General features: G+C 39.4%; 2 protein-coding genes across 3 annotated transcripts in view; one reads left to right on the top strand and one right to left on the bottom strand.

Moving 5' to 3' along the window:
• The first annotated feature begins 12,387 nt into the window (after positions 1-12,387).
• On the top strand, positions 12,388-15,946 carry ckmb (creatine kinase, muscle b). The gene is made up of 7 exons (XM_036561311.1): positions 12,388-12,516; positions 13,673-13,882; positions 14,089-14,243; positions 14,334-14,466; positions 14,646-14,941; positions 15,132-15,321; positions 15,435-15,946. The coding sequence occupies exons 2-7, from the start codon at positions 13,693-13,695 to the stop codon at positions 15,611-15,613; spliced, it is 1,143 nt and encodes a 380-aa protein (XP_036417204.1). The 5' UTR covers positions 12,388-12,516; positions 13,673-13,692; the 3' UTR covers positions 15,614-15,946.
• mark4 (microtubule affinity regulating kinase 4) overlaps positions 15,762-24,230 on the bottom strand; it is a 59,710-nt gene continuing 51,241 nt past the window's right edge. Inside the window, exons 17-18 of one of the 2 annotated variants that reach the window (XM_036561302.1) lie at positions 21,973-22,009; positions 15,762-19,692 (exon numbers count right to left, since the gene is read on the bottom strand). In XM_036561302.1, the coding sequence (XP_036417195.1) occupies positions 19,359-19,692; positions 21,973-22,009 (371 nt within the window). In that variant the 3' untranslated portion in view covers positions 15,762-19,358. Of the gene's footprint in view, positions 19,693-21,972; positions 22,018-24,230 lie in introns of both variants that reach the window. The other variant, XM_036561299.1, reaches the window with a different exon arrangement.

Below are 24,230 nucleotides of genomic sequence, written 5' to 3'. Positions count from 1 at the left end.
TCTGGTCCTGACCAGCATGCACAGCGCCGTGATGGACGAGTGCAGAAGCTCCGCCCACTCCACACCTTCAACACACATCAACTCCATCTTACAGTGGATTAATATATATATTATAACAATTATTATTTAAAATCTTTAAGATTTTTAAAAATACTTAAAATAAAATACTATTTATTAATTAAAAACTATAATTAGATGCATGACATGACTGACCTTTTATGGCTTTCATTAATATTCTATCAATTATTTACTAAAACCTATAAATGATGTAGTATTCAATAAAGCTGTCTATATTTTATTGAGTTCTATGAAATATTTTATTATTATTCACTACAAAACAATGCGACTTTTAATATTACTGACTTCCTAAGAGGAAAAGAAACACATGCAAAGTATATTTATCAAATGTATCTTACCCATAAAAAACATGTCCATGTATTTTTTCCATGTGAGTTAATTGTAGTGAGTTTTAATTAATTACAATCTCTACATAATAGAAGTTTCTACATATAGCTGACTACATTTGAATGAGCGATTTACATGAAAAATCACAATTCAACTTTTATATAAATTAATTTTAAAATATGTTAAAACCATGAAAACCATATATAATAGGATTTGAGACTTTGCGCACTGTAATAAATAAATTAGAGTTTTGTCAGTTTATGATTTCTATTTCATTCAGAGACGTTAACTTTTTAAGATTTACTTGTCTCATTTATATCACTCTAGTGAATCACATTGTTACAATCTGTGATAGATTACATACCTTTTGAGTTAAAACAACAAGAGTAGTTTTAACAAAAGGGCTCCTAGAATATGTGTAATGTACTAAATGAGTAATCAGGCTCATTTTCTCATTATCTGTGAGATAGGTGTTTTATTTTTCTGCCATAAATGCAGAGGCCTACATTTCCACGTTCTGTTTCTGTCTGTCACTGCTAACAGTCTGGTGACAGAACAAAGTGGGCTGTGTGTTTTGCTGTGTGTTGGTAGACGATGGGGGAGGAGCCTTTCAATGACGTCTCTCTGGCACATTTTCAACAAAGCGGCTTAGGAAGGGCAGGGAGGGGTGAGGTTTCTCTGGATGAGTAAAATAAGTGGCATTAGTCTGGCCCCGTCAGACTTGCTTAGCTTGACAAGCCGCAGCTACACCAGTCAGGACACACGGCTGCTAACATCAACACTGATGTTTTTACAGGCAGGCAAGTGGAGATTTGCAGCTTACACTTGGCTGTAAGAGTCTAAATCTTGCTGGGCATTTTGCAGTTTGACAAAAGGCAACAGGGGTCAGGAGTGAGAAGAGAGAGAGAGAGATAGAGAGAGAGAGAGGACTTTTTCAGAGAATAAGAAGAGTGAATAGCGCATGTTGAAGGGTTTGGCTGCACTGAAGCTCTTTATATGTGTATGCGTGAGTGCTCAGAGGGAGAAGGTGTTGGCAGAGCAGCAACTGTAGCCAGGCAGATATACGAGGCAGGGCTGATTGATGGTTCAGCTGCTAGGCAGGGGGCTGTGGGAGGCAGACTCATGCCATATAAGGCAGCCTGGCTGGGGGACGGACCAGCGCAGCTCCAGAGAGGGCAAAACCTCCCACAGAGGGGAGTCGCAGCTAAAAGAGCCACCAGCTCTCTCCCACATTCGGATGCGGCCTACATTGATACACGTACAACACAATCCATAGTGAAGGATCACTCCATTTCTGAAATGGCAATTCTGCAGACAATAGGCAAAATGGCACAGTGGCTAAACAATCAAGGATTAAACACAAAGAGGTTGTTTTGTTATCATTTTATCAGTTGAATTTATGCTGTCATGTTGGATTTTACTACAGTAAAGTCAAAGACTACCCTTAATTTATTTAATGTCAGTTAAAAACAGTCATTAAATGCAAGTTATCCATTTTAGGCAATATTTCTGAGGAGTTAGATAGTTCAACTCAAAGGGAAATAAGTGGAAAAACAAGAAATTCCAAAACTATTAAAAAGTTATTAAAAGAAATGGAGGAAATAGGACTCCTATGTCCTAGACAGACCACCAAAACTGTCACCATCAGATAAACAGTATTTAAAGCTTTCATCTCTGAGAGAGAGGAAAAAATCAAGCTTCACTCTTACTTTAGATCTGAAACAATCTTCTGTCCATCCGTCCACTGTGAGAAGACAACTCAACACTATGGGTATGAAAGGTTGTGTATATTTCATGCTTTTTCTGATGCTGAAAAATGAATAAGTTGTATCTAATGGGTGTTTTGACTGGAAATTAAATAAGCGAACTTTTGCAGAGTACTGAACAACTCCTTTGTACATTATAATTCTCTTGTGTATGACTCTTTAAAAAGTTGACTAGACTTTTGTAAAAGAGAAAAGAAGGGTATAAAACTGTGGTGACTAATTGCCAGTGGGCTTAAGTGCATTGAGAGCACACCAGCTTTTCTGGTTTAGGTGATGTTACATCTAACTAACTTCAGTATTACGTTTCATGTAGGAGAAGACAGAATAGCTGGGGGAAGAGCCATTATTTTCCATAGCGCACTGGAGGCAATGAGGCCTATGTGTGAGTGGATGGGAGGAGGGAGAGGTGTTAAGCATGCAGAATGCAATCAATGCATCTGCGTCAAGCCTCTCTGTGCCAGGTGACTGCAACACACAGCTGTTAGTGTACATGGTGGCCACCTTCACCAGAGATCAAGTGAGTGTACAGTGTATGCGCTGAATGTGTGGCCCATAGCATGACTGTACAGTCTGTGTGCAGCACACGTAATCAGAGGCATATATACAAGGGAAACACATGTGACACCTTAGCACCTATAAATATGATCTTTAAACACAAAGTAGCCAGCATGGCGGAGCATAGCGTAGCGTCATTTTACATGGCTGTGAACGTTCTTTTGTACCAAGTTGGACAAGCTATACAGCAAAAATGCTCACTCAACCTAAGGAGAAATTAAGAGACAATAGTGAACTTTATTTGTAGAGTCACTACAGACAGTCACAGTGTTTCCAGTATCGCTACTTTCTTCAAAAAACTAACAGTGTGACTGTTTACATGTATACAAGATAAATATAATTTCAAATTAAAAACCCCCTCTATATTTGCATATGGACAAAAATTTGACAGCATTTGGATAAAATTTGAGTTTTTAGTTCATTGCTAGCTGCTAGTTTGTTGCTACTTGCTGATTTGTTGCCATTTTTATCTGGCCAAGCTGTACAGAACATTGTCAACAATCCCAGTCAACCTTTGGGAAACTGTAGTATACAACTCGGTTATTTGTAAAAATACAGGAATTGATAGCACGTTATAAATCTTTAATCATTCCAAATAATATTTTGTTTTTTGACACACAAAAAACACACAAAGAGCATGTTTTTTTCAGCATGTTCTAGCTTCGGCGCTTGCGCATTTCATTGAAGAGTGGCACCTTCTTCATAAACAGACACGACATTGAACGTCACCAGGTTTCCCATTCATTTTCCAAACAGTGAACTCTCTCTGTCTCTCTGGTTTATCTACACAACACAGTCCAGCTCAGTAGCATAGTAGTGTTTTAAACAGGAAACTTTGCAAAGCAACTCAAATACAAAGTAAATACAAAGTCGCTCACTTTCTCATTAGATCAAATCAGATTTTTGTGAATGTTTTGTAAAGTTTATCCAATTGCTAGGAAAGAATGCATTGGTGGGTTGAGCATGGAAAGGACAGGATTCTCCATAACGTTATTATTTTATATCAGTCTCTGTAGTCCACACATGAGCATGAGACAGAGCCATTACTCTGTTGGTTGGCCTCCTGAAGATCAGTCAGATGCAGGTAACTTCGGTCATTGCACTGTCTACATGACTACTGTCCTGCCACTCTAGTCACTCTGAATTCCACGGCCAAAGGTCACTGGAAGGGTCGATGGTTCGATGGGTGGACAGACCCTGAGCTGAGTCAATGCAATTCAATCTGGCAAGCTGGCATGAGGAAACTGACAACCTTGCAACTAAACATAGCACTGTGAGCACAAGGTGGGGGGAAAGCTCCAGTTTCAATGGACAAGGCTCCCAAAACCAAAATGCCTTCATATTCATGCAGAGACATGCAGTGTACATACAACTGTGTTATAAAAGAGTGGAAGGGTTTTTATGTCAAGTCTGTTTTATAAGGCTTTGCTTGATGACGTCTGTACTTTTGTACAACTCCTGTTACTTTCAGAGGTTTCAGGTATTTCATATTCAGGTCCTGGAGAGATATTCCCCTCTCATAACATGCTGAATAAAACTAACAACAGTCTGTGCGATTAGCTGGGGAGCTGAATTGGGTGAGTTCAATGTTTTGCAATACTGCAGTGCTGACACCCCTTCTTTACATCATGTGACGCATGTAACTCCATCGTCTTATGCAATATGGAGTGAAATAAAGATGGCCGCCAGCTGAATGCAGGCTGAAACTCATGGATCTGGTTACTCCTGCCATTTGGACGATAGGCTTGTCAGTAGTTGCTAAATTGGATGCCGAGTTGACAGACGCTGCTGCCAATGTTCTGAGACTGGCCCAGGACGTACTGCATGTATAAGTATTGCATGTGCACTAGATGTATGTACAGTGTACAAAATGATCCACAAACCGAAGAGCTATCATATAACCGGCAGCATCATGTGAAGTAGTCGTTTAGTGACCTGAGCTTTCAAGAAATGTATGAACAGGGTGAAGATCCAGGAGAGGATAGAGTGAGAGCAACAGCAGAAAGAAAAAAAATTAAATGTCAATGCATGCCAAATGATAATAATTACATTCTCTAAACGTCCCAGAAATGTTACAGGCAGTATGTTGACACTGATAGGTTCTTTCTTCTGTGTTTTACACTTTTTATATGGGCAGTGAAGACATAGCATGAAGAGGTCAAATCCTGTGCATGAATTCCAAAGAGGAACCCCAACAGACTGAGACAACCTTGGAGCCCATGCTAAATTTGAGCTGAGTTATTTTTTTTTGTAGCTAGTTGGTATTTTGTTGCTGTTGTTGGTTTAGCTGTACAGAATGTTAACAAAAATCCTTTTAAACCTACGGGGAAACCGTAGCACAAAATTATGTTTTTTTGGAAAAATACTGGAATTTATGGTGCGTTATGAATTTCAAATAATTTCAAATGATATTTTGTATGTATGTGAAAGATCACAGTGTTAAAATGGATCTGGTGTAGTTTTTTGGCACGGAATCAAGCTAATGTTATCATGCTAGCCAATTCTTTGACATTTCTAACCTGTTGGGTTTCGACAAAGTCTGTCCACTGGGCGGCCACCTTGGTAACACCCTCGATGAGTTATTTCCATTCAAACATGACCAATTCCTATCTCTCTGAATAGAGAGAGACCTGCAAACCCAAACCGAAAGCCACAGTAATGTTAAAAACATTATTGAAACTACTGGTAAAATCTGCTAAAATAAATCACATAAATAGTTTGGAGTGTTTGGCTTAAATAACATACAAAACACATTTTTTCAGCTAGTGTTTCTGCATTTGTGAATATCTGAATTCCAAGCAGGAACCACAACAGACAGACAACCTTGGAGCTCATGCTAAAAGGCCAACATGCATTTCTGAACATAGATTAGGGAATTCTTTGGATAGTCTCATGAGCTAAACTTGAAAATACTTCTGAACTGCAAAAAAAATGTATTTATCCAGTTTATTTATGTGCTGTATGTTATAATAAGATAGTTTAGGTTTACAAGATTTGCTTTGGAAAAATAGTCGGCAGTTTCTGAGTTCTAAGGAACAGTACTATGCAAGGGATTTAGGCAGATAAAGTTGTTTAAAACTGTTTATCTGGTCAGTAAATGTGTTTTTGGCAGTAAAAACTCTGTATAACATTAGAATAATTTCTTGTTTTTATATAAGAGTCTTAGAATAATATAGTTAAAAGAACACATTCTTTTAAAAAGAACAAGTTCTGACGTCCTGCCATTACATGGGTGTATTGAAGCCACACTATGTAAGTTTCGGGGATTTGGAGACCTCTCTGGTAGATATGTGTAATTACACACAACATGCAAAAGAACATTTTGTAACATCAGTTGTGCTGCGGCCCTTTTCCCTGAAAAGATGAATGTGATGATTTCAAGTGCATTAAAGAAGTATTTAAAGAGAACCCATGAGGATGTAAGTGAATGATCTATTGAAATCATATCTTCATCAGTATAATATTGATTTTTTCATTTGAGACTTAAACATCGAGCTGGACGTTCTTTTTGAGCATGTGCATGTGATGGTTATGATGTGGTTCAAAACTCTGGTGAAATCCAACCCCACACCTTTGACTTTTAAATGACTATTTCAGGCTTTACAGGGCGCCATACCAGTTACAGCAGGCACACCATATTTTAGCATGTTTTTTTCTCCTGTCTCAGTAATGCTACTTCTTTCAATGATAACAAAAAAATCATACTGAATTACATCAAAATTACATACTGAAGCCTTAATGGACTCATGTCATGCAAAACTGAATTTTCCTCACTTTTTTTTTGGAATGAAAGAGTTTGATGTAGTAGATAAACACTGTTAAAGTCTCTCTCCTCAGTCCATACAGTCCATATATTGAAACTAAATGGCAAAAACAGCCTGTTTTAAATGTAAGCAATTTCATGAAAACAAACATATTTACATACATCCACCTACTTAGCCCTAAGCTCTGCCCATTCAAATTGAAGATATAAGAAGTGTTTCACCCTGAACTGCTTTCTGAAGGGGGCACAATACAGGGCAGCCAATTAGAACAGAGGTCATTTGCATATATGAGTCTTAAAGGCACAGTAACAAAAACAACCTGTATAATAATAAGGCATAGACAGAGATTGGATTACAGTCATGTAAAAATTAATAACAATGGAAAAAACTCAAGAAAAATGTAGGATATGGGCCCTTCAAATTCCATCAGCATCTGATTTAATTAAATGAAGGATTAATTAACTTGGATTGGATGGCAGCTGTAAGTACTGGGCTTCCTTGAGGAAAGGTTTGGAAATGGTTAAGCCAAAACACTGACACACATCAAATCACAATGTCTTGTTTATTTGCATTTATTTTAAATTGAGCATTTTTGAACAAATAAACTCTTACTGCACAGATAAATGACTTTACATATCATTTTCTCAGATGCCTCAGACTTGAGAAATGCAAAGTGGTGTACATCTCAACCTCTGACCTGAACTCAAAAGGTCACATGTAGTATCCCATTCCACATGCTTAGAATTATGCAAGAAATGCAGAGGCTGCATCTAACTGTACAGAGAGGTACAATACGTTTAACACACTGAGCTTTTTTGACAAGCAGTGAAGATCTGCTCCCATCATTTTCCTCCCAAGCTGCTGAGAGTTGTGAGCTGAAAGGGGGTTTCTCCAGTAACGGGGACCCCCAAACAATCAAGCACCCTGCTCCCTCCAACCTTCAACGTAACAGTTCTTATGTAACTGTCCTCTCTCAGTGCCAGGCAGCTAGAGCCTATTGGATGCTAATTTTGGAGGCAAGCACTGGACTAGATGACTGCTCTAGCTTCCTTTCACCCTCTCTCCCTTTTCTCTACTGAGGCCTAAAGTTTTCACACCTCACTCTGAAACCAACGGTGCAAGAATCCAATAAACAGCCATCTAGAATTTTATGTTAGCCACCTTTTAGTAACCCCTTAAACTGCAAAGTTTCCCACACTACCTAATTTATGTATACTGGTTTTACAGTATTTTCCAAACATTCATAGTAGCTAATAAACAATAAGTCGTAAGATGAATAACTAAATAATGAGTCTGCAGTTTTAAGGATTCTACTGTGTTAAATTTTTGCATAGATGTTTATATATATAATATGCGTGTGTATATATATATATATATATATATATATATATATATATATATACACACACATATAAAAATGTAACCGTGTCTATGGAAGTGAAAGGACGACAGTGCCAATTAAAGGAAAAGTAGAAGAAGAAAAGCATACTAGAGACAATTTTGGTAAGTCATTATGTGCTAGCTGAACCTAAAGATATCATGTGATACAGAAAAAGGAGCTGAGCACTAGTTGAGTGGCTAACTTTCATTAGGATAAACTGAAGTGCAGAGGTCTCACTGCTCAAACAGCAATATCCAAGCCATAAACAAAGTTAAGTGGCTTGAGTAATGCAGTCAAAATGAAAATGCAACTTCAGCCAGTTTTCTACTGCATACTTTCTCACTGCTTGTAATTGTCCTAATTAATTATAGGGTGCTAAGTTACATGAAGTCTATTTAATATCTGTCAGTAATTGCATTACAGACTTCAAATGCATTTAAAATACCATGAGACATCTGCAATCTCAGATTCCTCCAAACAAGTCTCAAAATAGCACCATATGCCCCCTGCCAATTATAATTACTATACACCTGAAATCATGCATCCTTGCATAAAGTTGATGGCAACTGTTGTTTTCCTAAAAGGCACCAGTAAATTCGGTTATAACTGACCAAATTTCAACCAAAATGCATGATCCAATTCTTCCGATCTACTTTAGCAAAAAGCCAATGCACCTTTAACTTGTTCTTTCCACTTACAGCGTTCAGGGGTTTGGAGCTTGTCATTATGTGTTTACATGCTAAAGCAAGAAGTACCAATCAAATACTTCTCCTGGAATGGTTTTCTCTCAGTCCTGTTACTGGAGTTCCCCAAGGTTCAGTTGTTGGTCCACTTTTGTTCTGGTTGTAAGTTAAATCACTCTGATAAGTGATAAGTTCACATACTTTCTGTCACCACTGCTGTGCTGATGATGATGCCAGGCTGTCTTTCTGATACCTCTTTCTGTGTGGTGGCTCATCATCCAAAACTGAATCTTGACAATACAGGACTGAACAACCTACCTGCAAACAATCCCCTACACAGGACCTTCCTATCACCATTGACTCTTTCACCATCCGTTGCGCATAGCAAAAAACCTTTGGGTGATGTTTGATTTAATTTCTCCATTCATATAACCTTTAACAACTACGGAGCCCCTAAAGTGACATGGTGACTAATCGTGGCCACGAATATAGTGAGGCCCCAAGATAAGTTTCACATGGCCTCAAATGAATATATTCCAGCCACAAATGAATATATTGAGTGGTCAGGAGAAACTTAACTTCTTAGCCTCAATATATTAATTAGTGTCCACACTTTATTAAAAATTAATCACCATGTCACCATGTCTTAGGGGATCAATAAACAACAGATCCTGATAATTCCTATTTCATGACTTCCTGACTGCAGATGCAGCTTAACGTCTTGTTCAAGCTTTAGTCATTTACACACGCAGCTCAACTATTACAATGAATTCTATGTGGACCTTCTCTTATACTCCATTTCTCCTTCTGGTCCATAACCTCTCAAACTTCTCCCTTATGACTTCTTCACTGTAGTCACTTCACTGGCTCCCTGTGTAACCAAGACAGATACAAAGCTTTGGTTCTCATATTCCAAGCTTTAGAAGGCTCAGCTCCACACCATCTCTGCACCTTGATTCAGAACTAGACACTTGCACACCAACTTAGAGCTCTCACTGTCCTCATCTGACATCTAAGCATGATTGTATAGCTTTTGTAAAGTCTCACTACTTTAGTGTCTTTGTCCCAATGTAAAGAACTAATTAACTTTCCCCAAACTCTGCAATGGACAGTCTTCTTCTGCCATGGTTGGATGACTCAGCTATTCAGAGATTACCTGGGGTAGCTTATTTTTGCAACAACTTTGTTTTTTTGAACTTCTACTCAATTTTCTCCCCGATTTAGTCTTTCCCAAATCCACCCACTGGATAAGTCTCCTTTAATCACACTGCTACCAGGGTGAGGGTGAGGGCTAGCATGTGCTTCTGCTGAGATGCCACCACATATTTTTTTTTTGAACTGCTGCTAACACAACATCATTGGATCGGACAGTTAGTAGAGAATGCTAATTGCCATTTCTGGCTTTTAATTTCTGTTGTGTGTTTGTGTTTGGAGGAATCTGAGATTATGAATGTCTCATGGTATTTTAAATGCATTTAAAGTCTGTAATGCAATTACTGACAGATATTAAATAGACTTCATGTAACTTAGCACCCTATAATTAATTAGGACAATTACGAGCAGTGAGAAAGTATGCAGTAGAAAACTGGCCGAAGTTACATTTTCATTTTGACTGCGTTACTTAAGCCACTTAACTTTGTTTATGGCTTGGATATTGCAGTTTGAGCAGTGAGACCTTTGTGCTTCAGTTTATCCTAATGAAAGTTAGCCACTCGACCAGTGCTCAGCTCCTTTTTCTGTATCATCATGTGATATCTTTAGGTATCAGCTAGCACATAATGACTTACCAAAATTGTCTCTAGTATGCTTTTCTTCTTCTACTTTTCCTTTAATTGGCACTGTCGTCCTTTCACTTCCATAGACACAGTTACATTGTAATATATACTCCTTGTTTCTATGTTCATTGTCCATTTTATCAGCTCCACTTATTATACAGGTGCACTTTGTAGTTCTACAATTACAGACTGTAGTTTTTAAACACTGTGTCCACTTATTGTTCACTCTATTAGAGACCCCTACCTTGCCTTGTAGATGTAAAGTCAGGTCATCCTCTAGACCTTCATCAGTGGTCACAGGACGCTGCCCACAGGACGCAGTTGGCTGGATATTTTTGGTTGGTGGACTATTCTCAGTCCAGCCGTGACACTGAGGTGTTTAAAAACCCCAAGGGCACTGCTGTGTCTGATCCACTCGCACCAGCACAACACACAACACACAATAACACACCACCACCACGTCAGTGTTACTGCAGTGCTAAGAATGATCCACCACCCAAATAGTACCTGTTCTGTGAGGGTCCATGGGGGTCCTGACCACTGAAGAACAAGGCAAAAGGGGCCTAACAAAGTATGCAGAGAAACAGATGGACTACAGTCTGTAATTGTAGAACTACAAAGTGCACCTATATAGTAAGTGGAGCTGATAAAATGGACAATGAGCATAGAAACAAGGAGGTGGTCATAATGTTATGCCTGATGGAGTTTATTAGTCAAATGTCAAATACCTTATGTTCAAAAAATTCTTAAAGAGGAATTCCACAGATTTTTCCAAATGTTTATATAATTCAATCATTAAAACAAAGTCGTCTTTAGTGGTTTGATGAGAAAGTCAGAGTCTGTCCATAACAGTAGTGATAGGTTTAATGCCTCTAAAAGGTCTCTCACAGTTTGAAATAGCTACAAATAGGTTGCCTGATGTCTGAGACATTGTTTTACAATAGTATTGTCATGGGGTTTTGACCTAAACATATTTTAAATACATTCAAGGCAGAGTGGTAAGAGTAGGGTATTGCAATGCAAAAATAACAAGAAAACATATTTTTTCCTATTTTACCACTATTTTACATTAAAACTTAAATGACCTGAATATGTTCACTGGGTATTTTGGATAATGAATGACTATATTTACATTGCAAGCTCTGGAGAAAAAATGTGATCAAAACACCATTTCACATCAAAACACTCCAGGCTACTTTGTTTACATTTGTTACATGTTGAATTATGCAGCAATGTTAAAATTTAATGTCCATTTAAACCACAGAAGAGTCATAGCAAATCTGAGTTTTTAATATGTCAATAAAATGTAACTGGTTTGAAGGAAAAGAATTAATCTCTCTTAAGATACACTTAAATGGGTTTTCAGTTGTTAAGTCATTTTGAAGTGTAGCTTCAAATATTGCATGCAGAAACAGCTGATTTAATTATAGATCCACAGTCAATAGAAATGTGAGAACAATACATAAACTAAAACCTTATGTAAATAAATCTGAAAAGTGATCAAAAGATTACATTTCAAAGACTTGTTTGAAATTACTAAAATGAAATATCATTCTTAGTGTTGTATGAAGGTGTTCAACTCGGTATTTAAGATTTAGAAACCGACAGGGAAAACTTCAAAAATGCATAACTGATAAACTCTTTGAAACACAGCTTAAAATGTTTACATGGTTGTATGAATAGAAGTTTGAGTAGCAGTTTTTTTGTATTATTATTATGACATGGGCTGCTAGGCATAGCTGGTGTGGAATAACCCAAAATTGTACAATTAAAAGTACAATCCACCAGAATATTCATGAGTTATAAGGATGCCTAAACACTTCTGAAATCTTTTAGACAGGAAGTGAGTTTTGCGCTCTGAATGATTGTCTCAGAGCTTATTTCTCTCTCACATAAGTCTCTTAACCACTGAGCAGATGGGGACAGGCCACTGTTGGGGGTGGGGACAGCTGTCCCCCCTTCTCGGGTGTTGTAATGTAGGTTCTTTCCTTTTAGAACCTAAACCTGCTATCAGGGAGCACTACCCTCCAATAGGGTGAGAGCATGCGGGCACAGAGCAACCAATAGGCATTAAGCATCTGGGTATATAAACCAAGGTCTGACATCTTGCAAAGTTGGGCAACCCCTACATTGGCTTTGGTGGACAGGATCTGATCCCAAGGACTGTTACCTCTTTCTCACGTGCAGGTAATCATAACTGTGGCTCTACAGATCAAAACGGGTGGGAAATGGGGAACAAAAATGAAAAGTTCCTGGAAAAAAAAGGCACAGTTAAAGGAAAGATTTTTTACATTTTTAAGTAGTGTTGCCTTAAAGGTAGTCAGCAGTTTTCAGGAACAAAAAATTGGCCAAAATCTCACCAGTAGTTTGTACTCTCAGGATGCAATTATTTGGAGGCATCTGCAGTTTTTCTGGAGCTCCTGTTGTGAAGTTTTAAAAAAACAAGGTCAATTGTGCACCGCTGGTGCCGATACTACTCATGCAGTGGATAATATGTAATGGTTGCAAGGATTTAGGGGCACTGAAATTGATTATAAATGGGTTTCATACTACACAAACATCTGAGATCTGCATGTAGAGGTCTTTGTCTTAGGCTACATTAACTGTGAGGAACACCTGTTGCACAAGGTCAGCTGTTGTGGCAAAAGGGCACAATCGGACTGATTTAGAGTTTGGTTTAAAGGCAATGAGAGGATCTTCTTTTGAAACATAATAAGTGTTGCAAGTGTTGCATAGATAACAGATGAGACTTGGTGGTTTCAAAGCCTTAGTTTTAAATTCTGTGGAATTCTGCATGTAGTAATATGCTTAGGTTACAGTTAACTAAACTAACAGTACTAAATTGACTTTTAATGAAATGTTGCCATTACCATTGTGAGTACAGGTAGAAGAATCTCTCTCACATGAACAAGTTCTAACTTTGGTGTGGACATGCATACACGCCACCCCCCATGGAAATAAGAGAAGTGCATGGGCTATCTGGAGTGAGAGTTTGGCAGACATGCTAAAAATATCTTGTGAAGTCCGATACATATAAGTATGCAAGCCATGCCCCCCCACCACTTTATGCAGAAATATGAAGCTGTGGTTACAGTTAGCCAGTCACCTAGTTACTATGAGACCAAGGTTCACAGAGGATACAAAATATTTCACTTGTGACAGCTAGGAATAGCCCTGAACTGCTATTAGCATTCCGCTCTCGCTCTAACAATCTTAGCATGTCCTTTCTGCTGAAAGTAGTAAGGTTTTTTCTCAGAGTGCAGAAGAGCTTTCAGATGTTAGCTGGGTTACAGAGGGACAAAACATAACAGCTACACCGTCTCTTAATTTTATATTTCAACAGATCATCTAAAAAGTGCAATCATGGCTAAGAACTGCCACAACGACTACAAAATGAAGTTCTCTCTGGAGGAGGAGTACCCTGACCTCTCTCAGCACAACAACCACATGGCCAAGGCACTGACCAAGGACATCTACAACAAGCTGAGGAGCAAGTCTACCCCAAGTGGCTTCACTCTGGATGATGTCATTCAGACCGGTGTGGACAACCCTGGTAAGAAGGCCTACAAAAAAAAGCAAGAAAACATTTTAGCAATGAGGAACTTTGCTATAAAATTACTGTCATTCATAGTGGTTTGGGTTACTGGAAAGTACTTTGATTAAATCCCAGGGGAAAAAAAAGACACAGAGCTCAAGCCAAGTCCATTTCAACAGCATGTTTCGTGACTTACACATCCACATTTTCCTCACTGTTTCCAGGCCACCCCTTTATCATGACTGTCGGCTGCGTTGCCGGTGACGAAGAGTCCTATGAGGTCTTCAAGGATCTCCTTGACCCCGTCATCTCCGACCGTCATGGTGGCTACAAGCCCACTGACAAGCACAGAACTGATCTGAACTGGGAAAACCTGAAGGTATGGAAAAATTCCATAATCATTTCTTGTTTGAATCAGAGGAGGAGAAAACCTTAGACAGCTTAGGAATAACCTTCTTCCCTTGTGCAGGGTGGTGATGATCTTGACCCCAACTATGTTCAGAGCAGCCGTGTGCGTACTGGCCGCAGCATCAAGGGATTCACCCTGCCCCCCCACAACAGCCGCGGCGAGCGCAGAGCTGTGGAGAAGCTGTCCATTGAGGGTTAGTCTTGGTCACTGAACTTGAAGGACACTTCAGTTCTTCAGTCGCATAACTATATTACTTATATATTAGTTTCATAGTACCTACTAAATAATCCACAGTAAACTAAAGACATTTCCACTCATAAGCAGAAGCTCTGAGCCTCGCCAACCTTGCTTTGGTCTTTTTACCCCTCACAGCTCTGACCAGCCTGGACGGTGAGTTCAAGGGCAAGTACTACCCCCTGAAGGACATGACCGAGAAGGAGCAGGAGCAGCTGATCGCTGACCACTTCCTGTTTGACAAGCCTGTCTCTCCCCTGCTGCTGGCTGCTGGCATGGCCCGCGACTGGCCTGATGCAAGAGGAATCTGGCACAACGACAACAAGACCTTCCTGGTCTGGGTGAACGAGGAGGACCATCTCCGTGTCATCTCCATGCAGAAGGGTGGCAACATGAAGGAGGTCTTCAGGAGGTTCTGCGTTGGTCTGCAGAAGGTAAGAACTTTTGTGGACTTGGATTACACCTAGTCTTGGAATAAACTTCAGTGTCAACTGTCTTACTCCATTAAAAATCACATTTATTCTAGTTATACAGTCTGGAAAAATGGCCCTTACTACATAATCATGTTTGCTAGCACACTATAAAAACATGTCCCTGAAATTGATGTCCTTCACTTTGATACAGATTGAGGAAATCTTCAAGAAGCACAACCATGGATTCATGTGGAACGAGCATCTTGGTTTCATCCTGACCTGCCCATCTAACCTGGGTACTGGCCTGCGTGGTGGTGTGCACGTCAAGCTGCCCAAGCTCAGCACACACCCTAAATTTGAGGAGATTCTGACCAGACTCCGTCTGCAGAAGCGTGGCACAGGTACACTTAAAACCAGCCAAGTTCAATGCTAATCTGATTCTCAACTCAACACTATTTGTCCTCACATCGATGGATTATCTGTTTGACCTTCCTTCTTTGCTTGCTCTGTACAGGTGGTGTGGACACTGCCTCCGTCGGTGGTGTGTTTGACATCTCCAACGCTGACCGTCTGGGTTCCTCCGAAGTGGAGCAGGTGCAGCTTGTGGTTGATGGTGTGAAGCTCATGATTGAGATGGAGAAGAAGCTGGAGAAGGGCGAGTCCATTGACGGCATGATCCCTGCCCAGAAGTAAAGTGGAAATAGTTCTTTGTTTTTGTTTTGTATTCATTCTTATGAGAAACCTTGTCATCATGCAGGAAAAATGCTCTCGTCTGACTTTTCCAAGAGACTCTCCTCCCTGCTCCCTCTCCTTCTTCCTTTTTAATCCTTTCTCTCTATCCTGTTGCCTTCAACTTTTTTCTTTTGCCCTCCTTTTTACTGTCACCCTTACCATCTTTCCCGTTCTTTCTGTAACATCTTGGGATCAAATCGCCGCATAGCTTGGGAACTCTGACTATGCTGTCTTCACCTAAACATTTTTTGGTTGTACAAATTGAGTAAATAAAAAGCCCCATGTAACAATCAACTTCATGTGTTCTGCTTCATGCTTTTAGCTCATGCCAACTGGATAGATGGATGTAACTTTGTTTACAGCAGCGGTCACCAACTTACATATTGGAGATCTACTTTTCTGCAAATTTTAGTTCCAACCTGCATCTAACCTGCTCCTCATACCTACAGTAAAGGACCTGATCCAGCCAAAGAAGTTACTAAACTGGAACAGGTGTGGCAGATTGTGGTTCGAACTACAGTCCACAGAAGGTAGATCTCCAGAACCAGCGTTGGTGACCACTGTTTTACAGTGTTTTACAATCAGCACATAAACGAATTCACTAAAAGGTTCCACTTTTAGCGGAAAACACAAAGAGTGCAAATAAGTTTTAAACTCAGTGAGTTTATTCTTCTGTCACTTCAGACGTCCCCCTTTCCGTACATTTAAAGGCAAAAAAAAATCTAGAACTTTCAAAAGAACAAAACTAAATTCAGTCATAATTTAACTTTTTTTTTCTACACAATTATACATTTTGAAGTAGTCAGTTAGCTTTGCAGGAGCAGAAGAGACGGTATATGGTGATTTATCTCGGGAGAACATGATTGCTAGTCCAAACCGTAGACACTGAGAACCTGCATAAACATTAAGCAAAATAGTGGGCTTGAAATGTCGCTTGTTGTTAAAGGGTAAACTGTGGACCAGAAAAAAAATGCCTCTTTCTTGGTCAGGATGACTAAGGCAACTTCTTAATCTGGTGTCAATACATGCCATTTGCCAGCAAAGAATTAAATTTTTTCCAAAACACTAACATCTTTTTTTGACTGTTTCAAAGACTACCTAACATTTACATACCAACAACAATCCAAAACTTTTTTTTCTCAAAAATGCATAACTTGCCTTTTGCCCTATGAATGACGCCATTCACCCACTGACTCTCTCCACAAACACACTTTCTGCTTTATCAGAATGACTTTTTTTCAAATCCTGACTGTGATTGTTAAAAGTCACGCATATAATTCCAAACCTTGTTCAAATAGTAGGCTTTTAACTTGACTATATTTGCCCTGGAAAATTCCTTTGAACCAGTAATCAAACTCTGCTGGTATTTCCTCACAATCAGGAACTACAGCAAGGTTTTAATCAGAACATCTATTAGTTATTTTGGGTCGCACAGTTTCAAAAATAACATGAATATGCTGACCTAGTTGCAGAAGCCATTGGTGACGCAATGTTTATACGACTGTGAATAGTTCACACTGCCATATGAAGTCAGCAATGTGCCAAGTCACTAAAGTAGTAGACAGGGTGAATAGTATGAAACTTGGTATATTCTGCAATGTACCCAGTTTACAGATCCTGCACCTTGCATTAAGTGATTTTCTCACAGACCTCTGAGCATGGCACATACAGCTGCAATGGTTCAGGTCAATTGACTATATGCATTTCAATTCAATTCAATTCAATTCAATATCACTATTATAGATCACCAGTGAACAGCAAGCGAAGCAAATCTAGATTTTACAGTCACGTTTATATCAGAAAGACAGAATTGGCTTTAGTGTCTTTTTTTCAAACAACAAAAACTGGGATGCGGAATTTGACACAGTAATAGCTCGTTTATGTACAATTCAGAAGAATTTTGGATCTCTTCCAGGTGACACGGTCGTGGCTCATAACAAAAACAATTACATTTTCAATATTTTGCAAATCGCTCAATCAAATCTTGGCCCACACATCTCTACAGATAGCCCTTGTGCCTTAGCAAACCCAGAACGGTGCTGATAGGAACAGTATAGCTATAGTTATCCTTAATGAAGGATACCTGTGGTTTGTCCATCTCTACAACACCCTAGCATTACTAAAGTGATCCATTACAAACAGTAATTATGACTCTTTTTAAAGGGGCCTTTCGGGCTAAAAGTACAAACAAAGTCATTTACAATAAACAGTACTGAGAACATATCACAGGATAATTTGGCAGACAAATGTTAGCACCCCAACACTTCTTGTCACATTACCAAAAATAGTACTTCAACAACTGCTAGATGACATCAAGGCTATGACTAGACTTGCACATTCCAGGGTTTCATACAAACGCTGTACTAATTAATTTCGCACAGTGCAGGGAGCTCTGCTAGAGAGATGTTTTCTTCTTTAAGGTCATTTGCTATATCAAATCAGTGGTAAACAGCAGTCTTATGTCCATTGAGCAGGGTCCTCTTTTGGCCATGTGACAGGCTTTTTACCAGCTAAATACTTACAGGAGTGTTGTATTTTTGACTTGGCTCGACGAGTGCGCTGTACCATTTAAGGGGAAATTACAGCTCAAAAGAAGTGGTGCTCACTCAAACCTAAAGTGCTACTGTATGATAATGGAGCATGTATAACAGAAAAAAACTGCTGAAACGCAGGAAAGAAAAAAAAAATCCACAAAAGGCTACAATGTTAGTGGCTCAGAAAAGCAGCCGTCGCTAATCTCTGAAACAGCTCTAGACAGCTTTTATTCCCGTTAGACAGCTCTAACACCTGTAATTAGGCAGCTTTTCACGTGGAAAAACGTTAATACAAAAGATGTAAGAGAACCCACAGTCCGCAGTTCTTCAGGACATCTGTTTTAGAACCGAAGATGTGAGTTTCATATGAAAAGGAAAAAATGGAATTTTGCAACTGACCCTCTTGCTAGATGCAAGTAAATGAAAAATAAACTAAATAGCAGCTGTTCAAAGGAAATAATGTGAAAGGCAGAGACACTGTGGTATTTCTGGAAAAAACTGGAATAGAAAACAACTTGGCTAAAACACCCAGTAAAAGTCAGCGGGGAAAGAAGGGTGTTCTCTCAGCAGGACGTGTGTGTGTGGCAGGCACAAGGCTCTCCGCATTTGGGTGTATTTCAGAGTCCATATCAGAGTCTGTTTGAGCTGCGAGGAGGTGGGGGTGGGCTTCGGCTTTGTGGAGTGGGAGGTTCCTCCTAAGGGTGTAAAAATGCATCTGAAGGGGGCGATTCAACTGCACCGATTTTAGAATGATATAATTCATTACAATTAATTATAACAATATTTCCATATATTGTAATATTAATTGTGACAATTATTAATTATAATACAATGAATACACAATAAAAATTAGGAATACTAATACATTAACCGGCCATTATATATTAGTATTCCTATATATTTTATAGTACTATAAGCATCCGATGAATGTTTTTTCTTCACTGCTGTGTAAATAGTTTCTCCATTCACATTAAGCTTTTAAATTTAATGTTTAAACAGAATTCTGAATCGTACCGAAATAACTGAATTAAATTAAATTGAGAATGGTTTCCTAAAGAATCATTACCCAGCCCACAAGGTCACAGATTTACACCCCTGGTTTCTCTGCCTCCCACCGCTCATTCCGTCCCATGCTCTCGCCCGTCCCCTCCCTTCCACCCCCTCTGTGGCCCTTAGAGTTCCAGCTCTTTGGACACTTTGGTGGCGATGTCCCGGAAGGCAAGCGGCGCCCCCCACAGGCGTCTGAAGCGGACGCCGCTGGTCTCGTTGGGGCCGGCGGGCAGCTGACACACCTCAGCCTCGAAGGCCACTCTTGAGCCGGCGGCGCCGTGCGTGCAGGACAGCAGGAAGGGTCCGGCCTGGTGCACCTGACAACCGCAGCCCTGCGCCGCCTCCCGCAGCGCCGACACCACCTCCGCAGGGTCCCGCGGGCTCCGCACCCTCACATCCCAGCCGCATCGGGGGGTCCGGGGCTCTGCCGCTTTTTGATGCCCAGATAGATGGCGACTGCAAGGAAGTGGGGGATTTGAAGCGTGGATGGGCAATGGAAGTGGAATAATGGAGATAAAGGGGTGAGGTGATGTGCATGTGGGTAAGTGAGTGAAAGAGAGGGGAGGGGAGAGAGAAATAGATTAGAAAGATGCATGACAAAACAATGCAGTCTGTTCTGAACTAAATCATTTTTTAAATATGCCAGTTGTCTTGAGTGAATACTTCACAATGAATGGATCAATAGAATAATGAAATAGTCCAAACATGAAATATTAATTCAGAAACATGCACTGAAGGTTTTTTTTCTCCAATCAAGTTATAAAATGTCAGAAATAGTAATACCTTATACCAACAATAATATACGTTTTACCTTTCAGTAGAATTAGGAGTTCTTCAGAAGATGCTGATGTCACTACATGTTTGCAACTACTTAACGTATCCTGACTTACATTAGGATATAATAAAACACTAAAAGGCTACTACAGTACAGCAACATGATGTTTCAAACATGTATGATGACAAAAGATTACATGTACTTCTTGCATGTTTTAAAACTCCTCTATGTAGGTTTTGGGGATTTGGAGACCCCCAAACCTACACAGTTTTTTCTCTCTGGTGGAAATTGAACACAATCTGCAAAAAAACATTTTGTAACATCGGTTCTGCTTCAGACTTCTTCCCTGGGCGGATGAACTCAAAGAGTTCTGAAAGAAGGATATGTCTTGTGAGAATGTAAGTAAATGAACTACTGTTGTGATCATATCTTCATGAGTATAATGTTGATTTTGCTTTTGAGACTTAGCCTAGACATTGAGCCAGACCTTCTTTTTTAGTGTGTGCATGTAAAGTTAATATGTAAAGACATATGACATGGTCCAAAAAACTCCTACAAAATCAGACCCGACACCTCTAACTTTTAAATTATTAATTCAGGCTATACAGGGAGACTTACAGCAGTGCATGACCATCAAATTTTAGTGTGTTTATTTTCTTCTGACTCAATAATGCTACTCCTTTCAATTTTAACAACAAAAAAATAACTTGGTGTAGCTTTAAGTATTAGCCAGTTACAGTATATATGCCTAAATATACACATACATCCTCTCGTTATTGAAAACTATGATTTTTTTTTTTTAGTCAATGTCTCTGCATTATATGCTAAACCCCTGTTGCACATGCATTATGAATGCTTTACCTTCTGAAAGACCTGAATACTCACACTTCAACAAAATGCTCAATTTCAAGTATGGACACAATTACCTTCATCAGCATCATGGACTCATGTTCTCAGTCACACAATACAGTACAATAACAACAGGCATGTTGCAACGTACTACAGATGAACATCATTCATTAAATTCCAGTGCACAGCATGTCCTTCAAACCATTCCAGGTTAATGGTAATGATTTTCTAAATGGGTTTTCCGATGAATGTTTCATTTATGGGGTTCACACTTCAAGCAATATCCAAAAGCAGAGGATACTGCTCTGTGAATCGAACACTGTTACAGGTTAAAAGGGGCAGGACAGATGAGGGGAGGGAGTCTATTCTAAAATATTTAATAGTTAGTGCACACCACATAACGTGTACACAGTCTCGCCAGACAGAAAATTAGTCGCATGTCCCCTTGCCTTAATGACAGCATGAATCCTGTCAGGTAAGGATTACACTAGTCTATTGAGACAGTCCCCCTACATGGAATATGGGAGTGTCAATGTTGTATTCTGCTCAGATATGAAGCTGAAAGTTAGTGGAAGAATGGCCAAAAAGAGAGAGACTGGTACAACCCTTACCTGATTGGTGCTGTCATTATGGCAACTGGATGCTTAGCAAAATATTGGAAAAGAAATTATGCATGTGACTAATTTTGTTGCCTGGGGAGCTTTTATGTATATATATATGTATATATCTGAACTACACGGGGACCAAGCACGTGTTAGAAGTTACCTGTTGTTTTTAACCTGATTTTTTGCTTCTGGGGCTTTGGAAAGGGAGTGGAGAGAATCAGTTTGAATAGTTAGAGCCAGTTTTGCACACACAGGTATCAGCTAGTCTGAATGTTACACCGTCAATAGAAATCCATTTAAACATTTAAACTGTGCTCAGAAAACTGGCCCTTAAAATAAAGGAAAGGCTCAATATTGTGGTAAAAAAAAAAAAGTTATATTGATGTCAGCATTGATCTTAAAGTTCTGAATTAAAAAATAAATTCAATATATTAAGAAATCTAGGTTATAAGTGCTACGGCATAATTTTGTCTGATATGAATGAAAAAGGTAAAATGTGACACTCACCTTGTGACCGGAGATCTGCAGACTCTCTCAGGTTCGTCTGTGACCCTCAAGAAGAAGACAAAGTTTCGTGTTAGGAATCAGCTGACAGGCAGCAAAACAAGCATCTCTCACCCTGCCCTCTTCACTAAACCGACCAATCAAGAAGTATACAGCTAAAAAGCATCAGGGCCACAGTGACATCCCTACAACAGCAAACCAAACACATCACCACTATACAACATTAAAAATTGCGAAATACCAACTGACATTGGGTCATGAGTCAGTGTATCTGGGAAGATTCACATGCATTTCACATCATCACAGTACACAGATGCCAACAGAACAATAGTATGAACCAACAGCAATCTACTTAAAAATATTAACAGTAAATGCATGTATAGTGATGCTATAATCTGCTTATGTTTAGTTTTTTAGGGCTTTTGGGTATGAAAGCTGAACACACTCCTAAATGAATCAGTCAAGTCTATATTAATATAACCTTCAATACTTTTAACAAAACTGAACTGAAGTGTATTTGCTTCATTAGCATTTGCATGTTACAGAGTGAAAACATAAGTGTACAGCTGCACGCATGCAGTTTTACTTGCTGCCACTTAGGGGCGGCAGTGCTCAAAGCAACGTTTATGAGCATTCAGCAAACATGACACAGCAAAAGTCTCTACATGCCCTTGTTCTCTGGACTCTGGACAGACTAACTCTAGAGAGACGTTCATAAGCTCTCTGGTCATTGCTGTATGCAGAGGAAGCAGATGTGCCTGGCCACCACGATTAGCCTGAAGCTGTGAATGGGATTCTAACGAAGACGGAAAGCTGGTTACACAACTAATCCAGATTTAGACTGGACACTGGACACCGGCTAGTCTTCGCTCTTGTCAAAGTACACCAAACTTAGCACTCGTGTGGTGGCACGACACCATACAGAGGCGGAAGTCCATCTGCAATAGCACACTCAAGGTCGTGTATTATGTGAATAACATCATGGCTGTGGGGATCTACTGTACTCGCCTGATGTTATTTGCGATAACACACAACTGCTTGTGTTCTATTGATTTTATACAACAGCACAATAAATAAAAAAGCAGGGCAAAAAGCCATGAGCATTGTATCAGATGGGCTTCAACAGAGACATTATAAAGGAGGAGACAGGTCAGTGGTTGAAATATGAATGGGAAAGCTTGTAATGCTTAACATGGAGTTTGTTTACAAGTCCCATCCTTCAATAAAATGAGCCAATCAGCTTGTTGTTTAAGCTGCAAGCAGGAAAAGCCACCCTTTATTGTGGAGATCTGTGCAAGTGCAGTAGCCAGAAAAAAGCTGAAAAATTGTTTTTGTGTGTGTCATTTTAGCCAAATGCAACAAAATATTCATGCTGGTTTGGTCTGATTTTATCGTTATTTCAATTGTGTATTTTAAACATTAATATGGCTTTTGGTTTCAGTTTTAACTCTCTCCCCTTTAAAAGAGAGTGGAGCCTGGTCTTTAATGAGTGGAAATACAAGCCCCGTGGCGTTTCCAAGACGGCCGTCAAGCAAATTTTCCTATAATGACTTTGACTTTAACATTGGCAATTCCTACTGCCAAAAAAATAGTAGCCTTTTTCATTACTGAAATGGACATAAAACTGTAGCTATCAAAATGCCCTTGAAGCCCAATTCTATGTTAAACACTATGAGCCAATATGGGATGAATGAGGCCAGTGACAAACTGTCCTAACTTGTCGGAATTTATAGGTGGGTCCCGACATAAAACTATAAGCAGGATATTTTGATAAATGACCTCAACAGAAATGCTACCACCATTAGAACTTCAGGTAGGTCAGTTTATATTGATTGCCCAAGTCCTCTCACCAGAGAGTAAGTAGTAATATAGTGCTGAGTCTATATAATACACTTGAAGTGGGTTGAATTAACATTAAAACCACAAAACGTTAGAAAAGCTTGGTTAGCTGCGTGAATATATGATACTAATGATATGCACATACGCAGTAATATCACTCAATGGGTAGGATAATTTGTAAAATCTTGCAACAATGCTGTAGGAATTTGATGTAGCCTTGCTGTCCCACCCTTCTTCAGAACCTGACCAAACAAGCTGCAGGTCAAATATTGTCTAATAGAAGGTATCTAATGTGTCCATTTTCTGTTTTTGTATTAGCTAAAGTAGAAACTGTAACAGTAGCTTTAGCGTAAATGGAGTCATACGTAGCAACCAGTATGGCACAGCTGTCACAAACAACAGCAAGGGTAGAACACTTCAAC

This window comes from Colossoma macropomum, unplaced genomic scaffold, assembly GCF_904425465.1.
Source record: "Colossoma macropomum unplaced genomic scaffold, Colossoma_macropomum, whole genome shotgun sequence".
NCBI classification, from domain to species: Eukaryota; Metazoa; Chordata; class Actinopteri; order Characiformes; family Serrasalmidae; genus Colossoma; species Colossoma macropomum.
This window is presented reverse-complemented; position numbering and strand designations above follow the sequence as displayed.

What these genes read in the sequence shown, in the direction of transcription:
- ckmb (XM_036561311.1), top strand. Translation starts at nt 13,693, where the DNA reads ATGGCTAAGAACTGCCACAACGACTACAAAATGAAGTTCTCTCTGGAG. An exon ending in GACCGGTGTGGACAACCCTG is followed by an intron (nt 13,883 to 14,088) that starts GTAAGAAGGCCT and finishes CACTGTTTCCAG; the next exon opens with GCCACCCCTTTATCATGACT. An exon ending in GGAGAAGCTGTCCATTGAGG is followed by an intron (nt 14,467 to 14,645) that starts GTTAGTCTTGGT and finishes TACCCCTCACAG; the next exon opens with CTCTGACCAGCCTGGACGGT.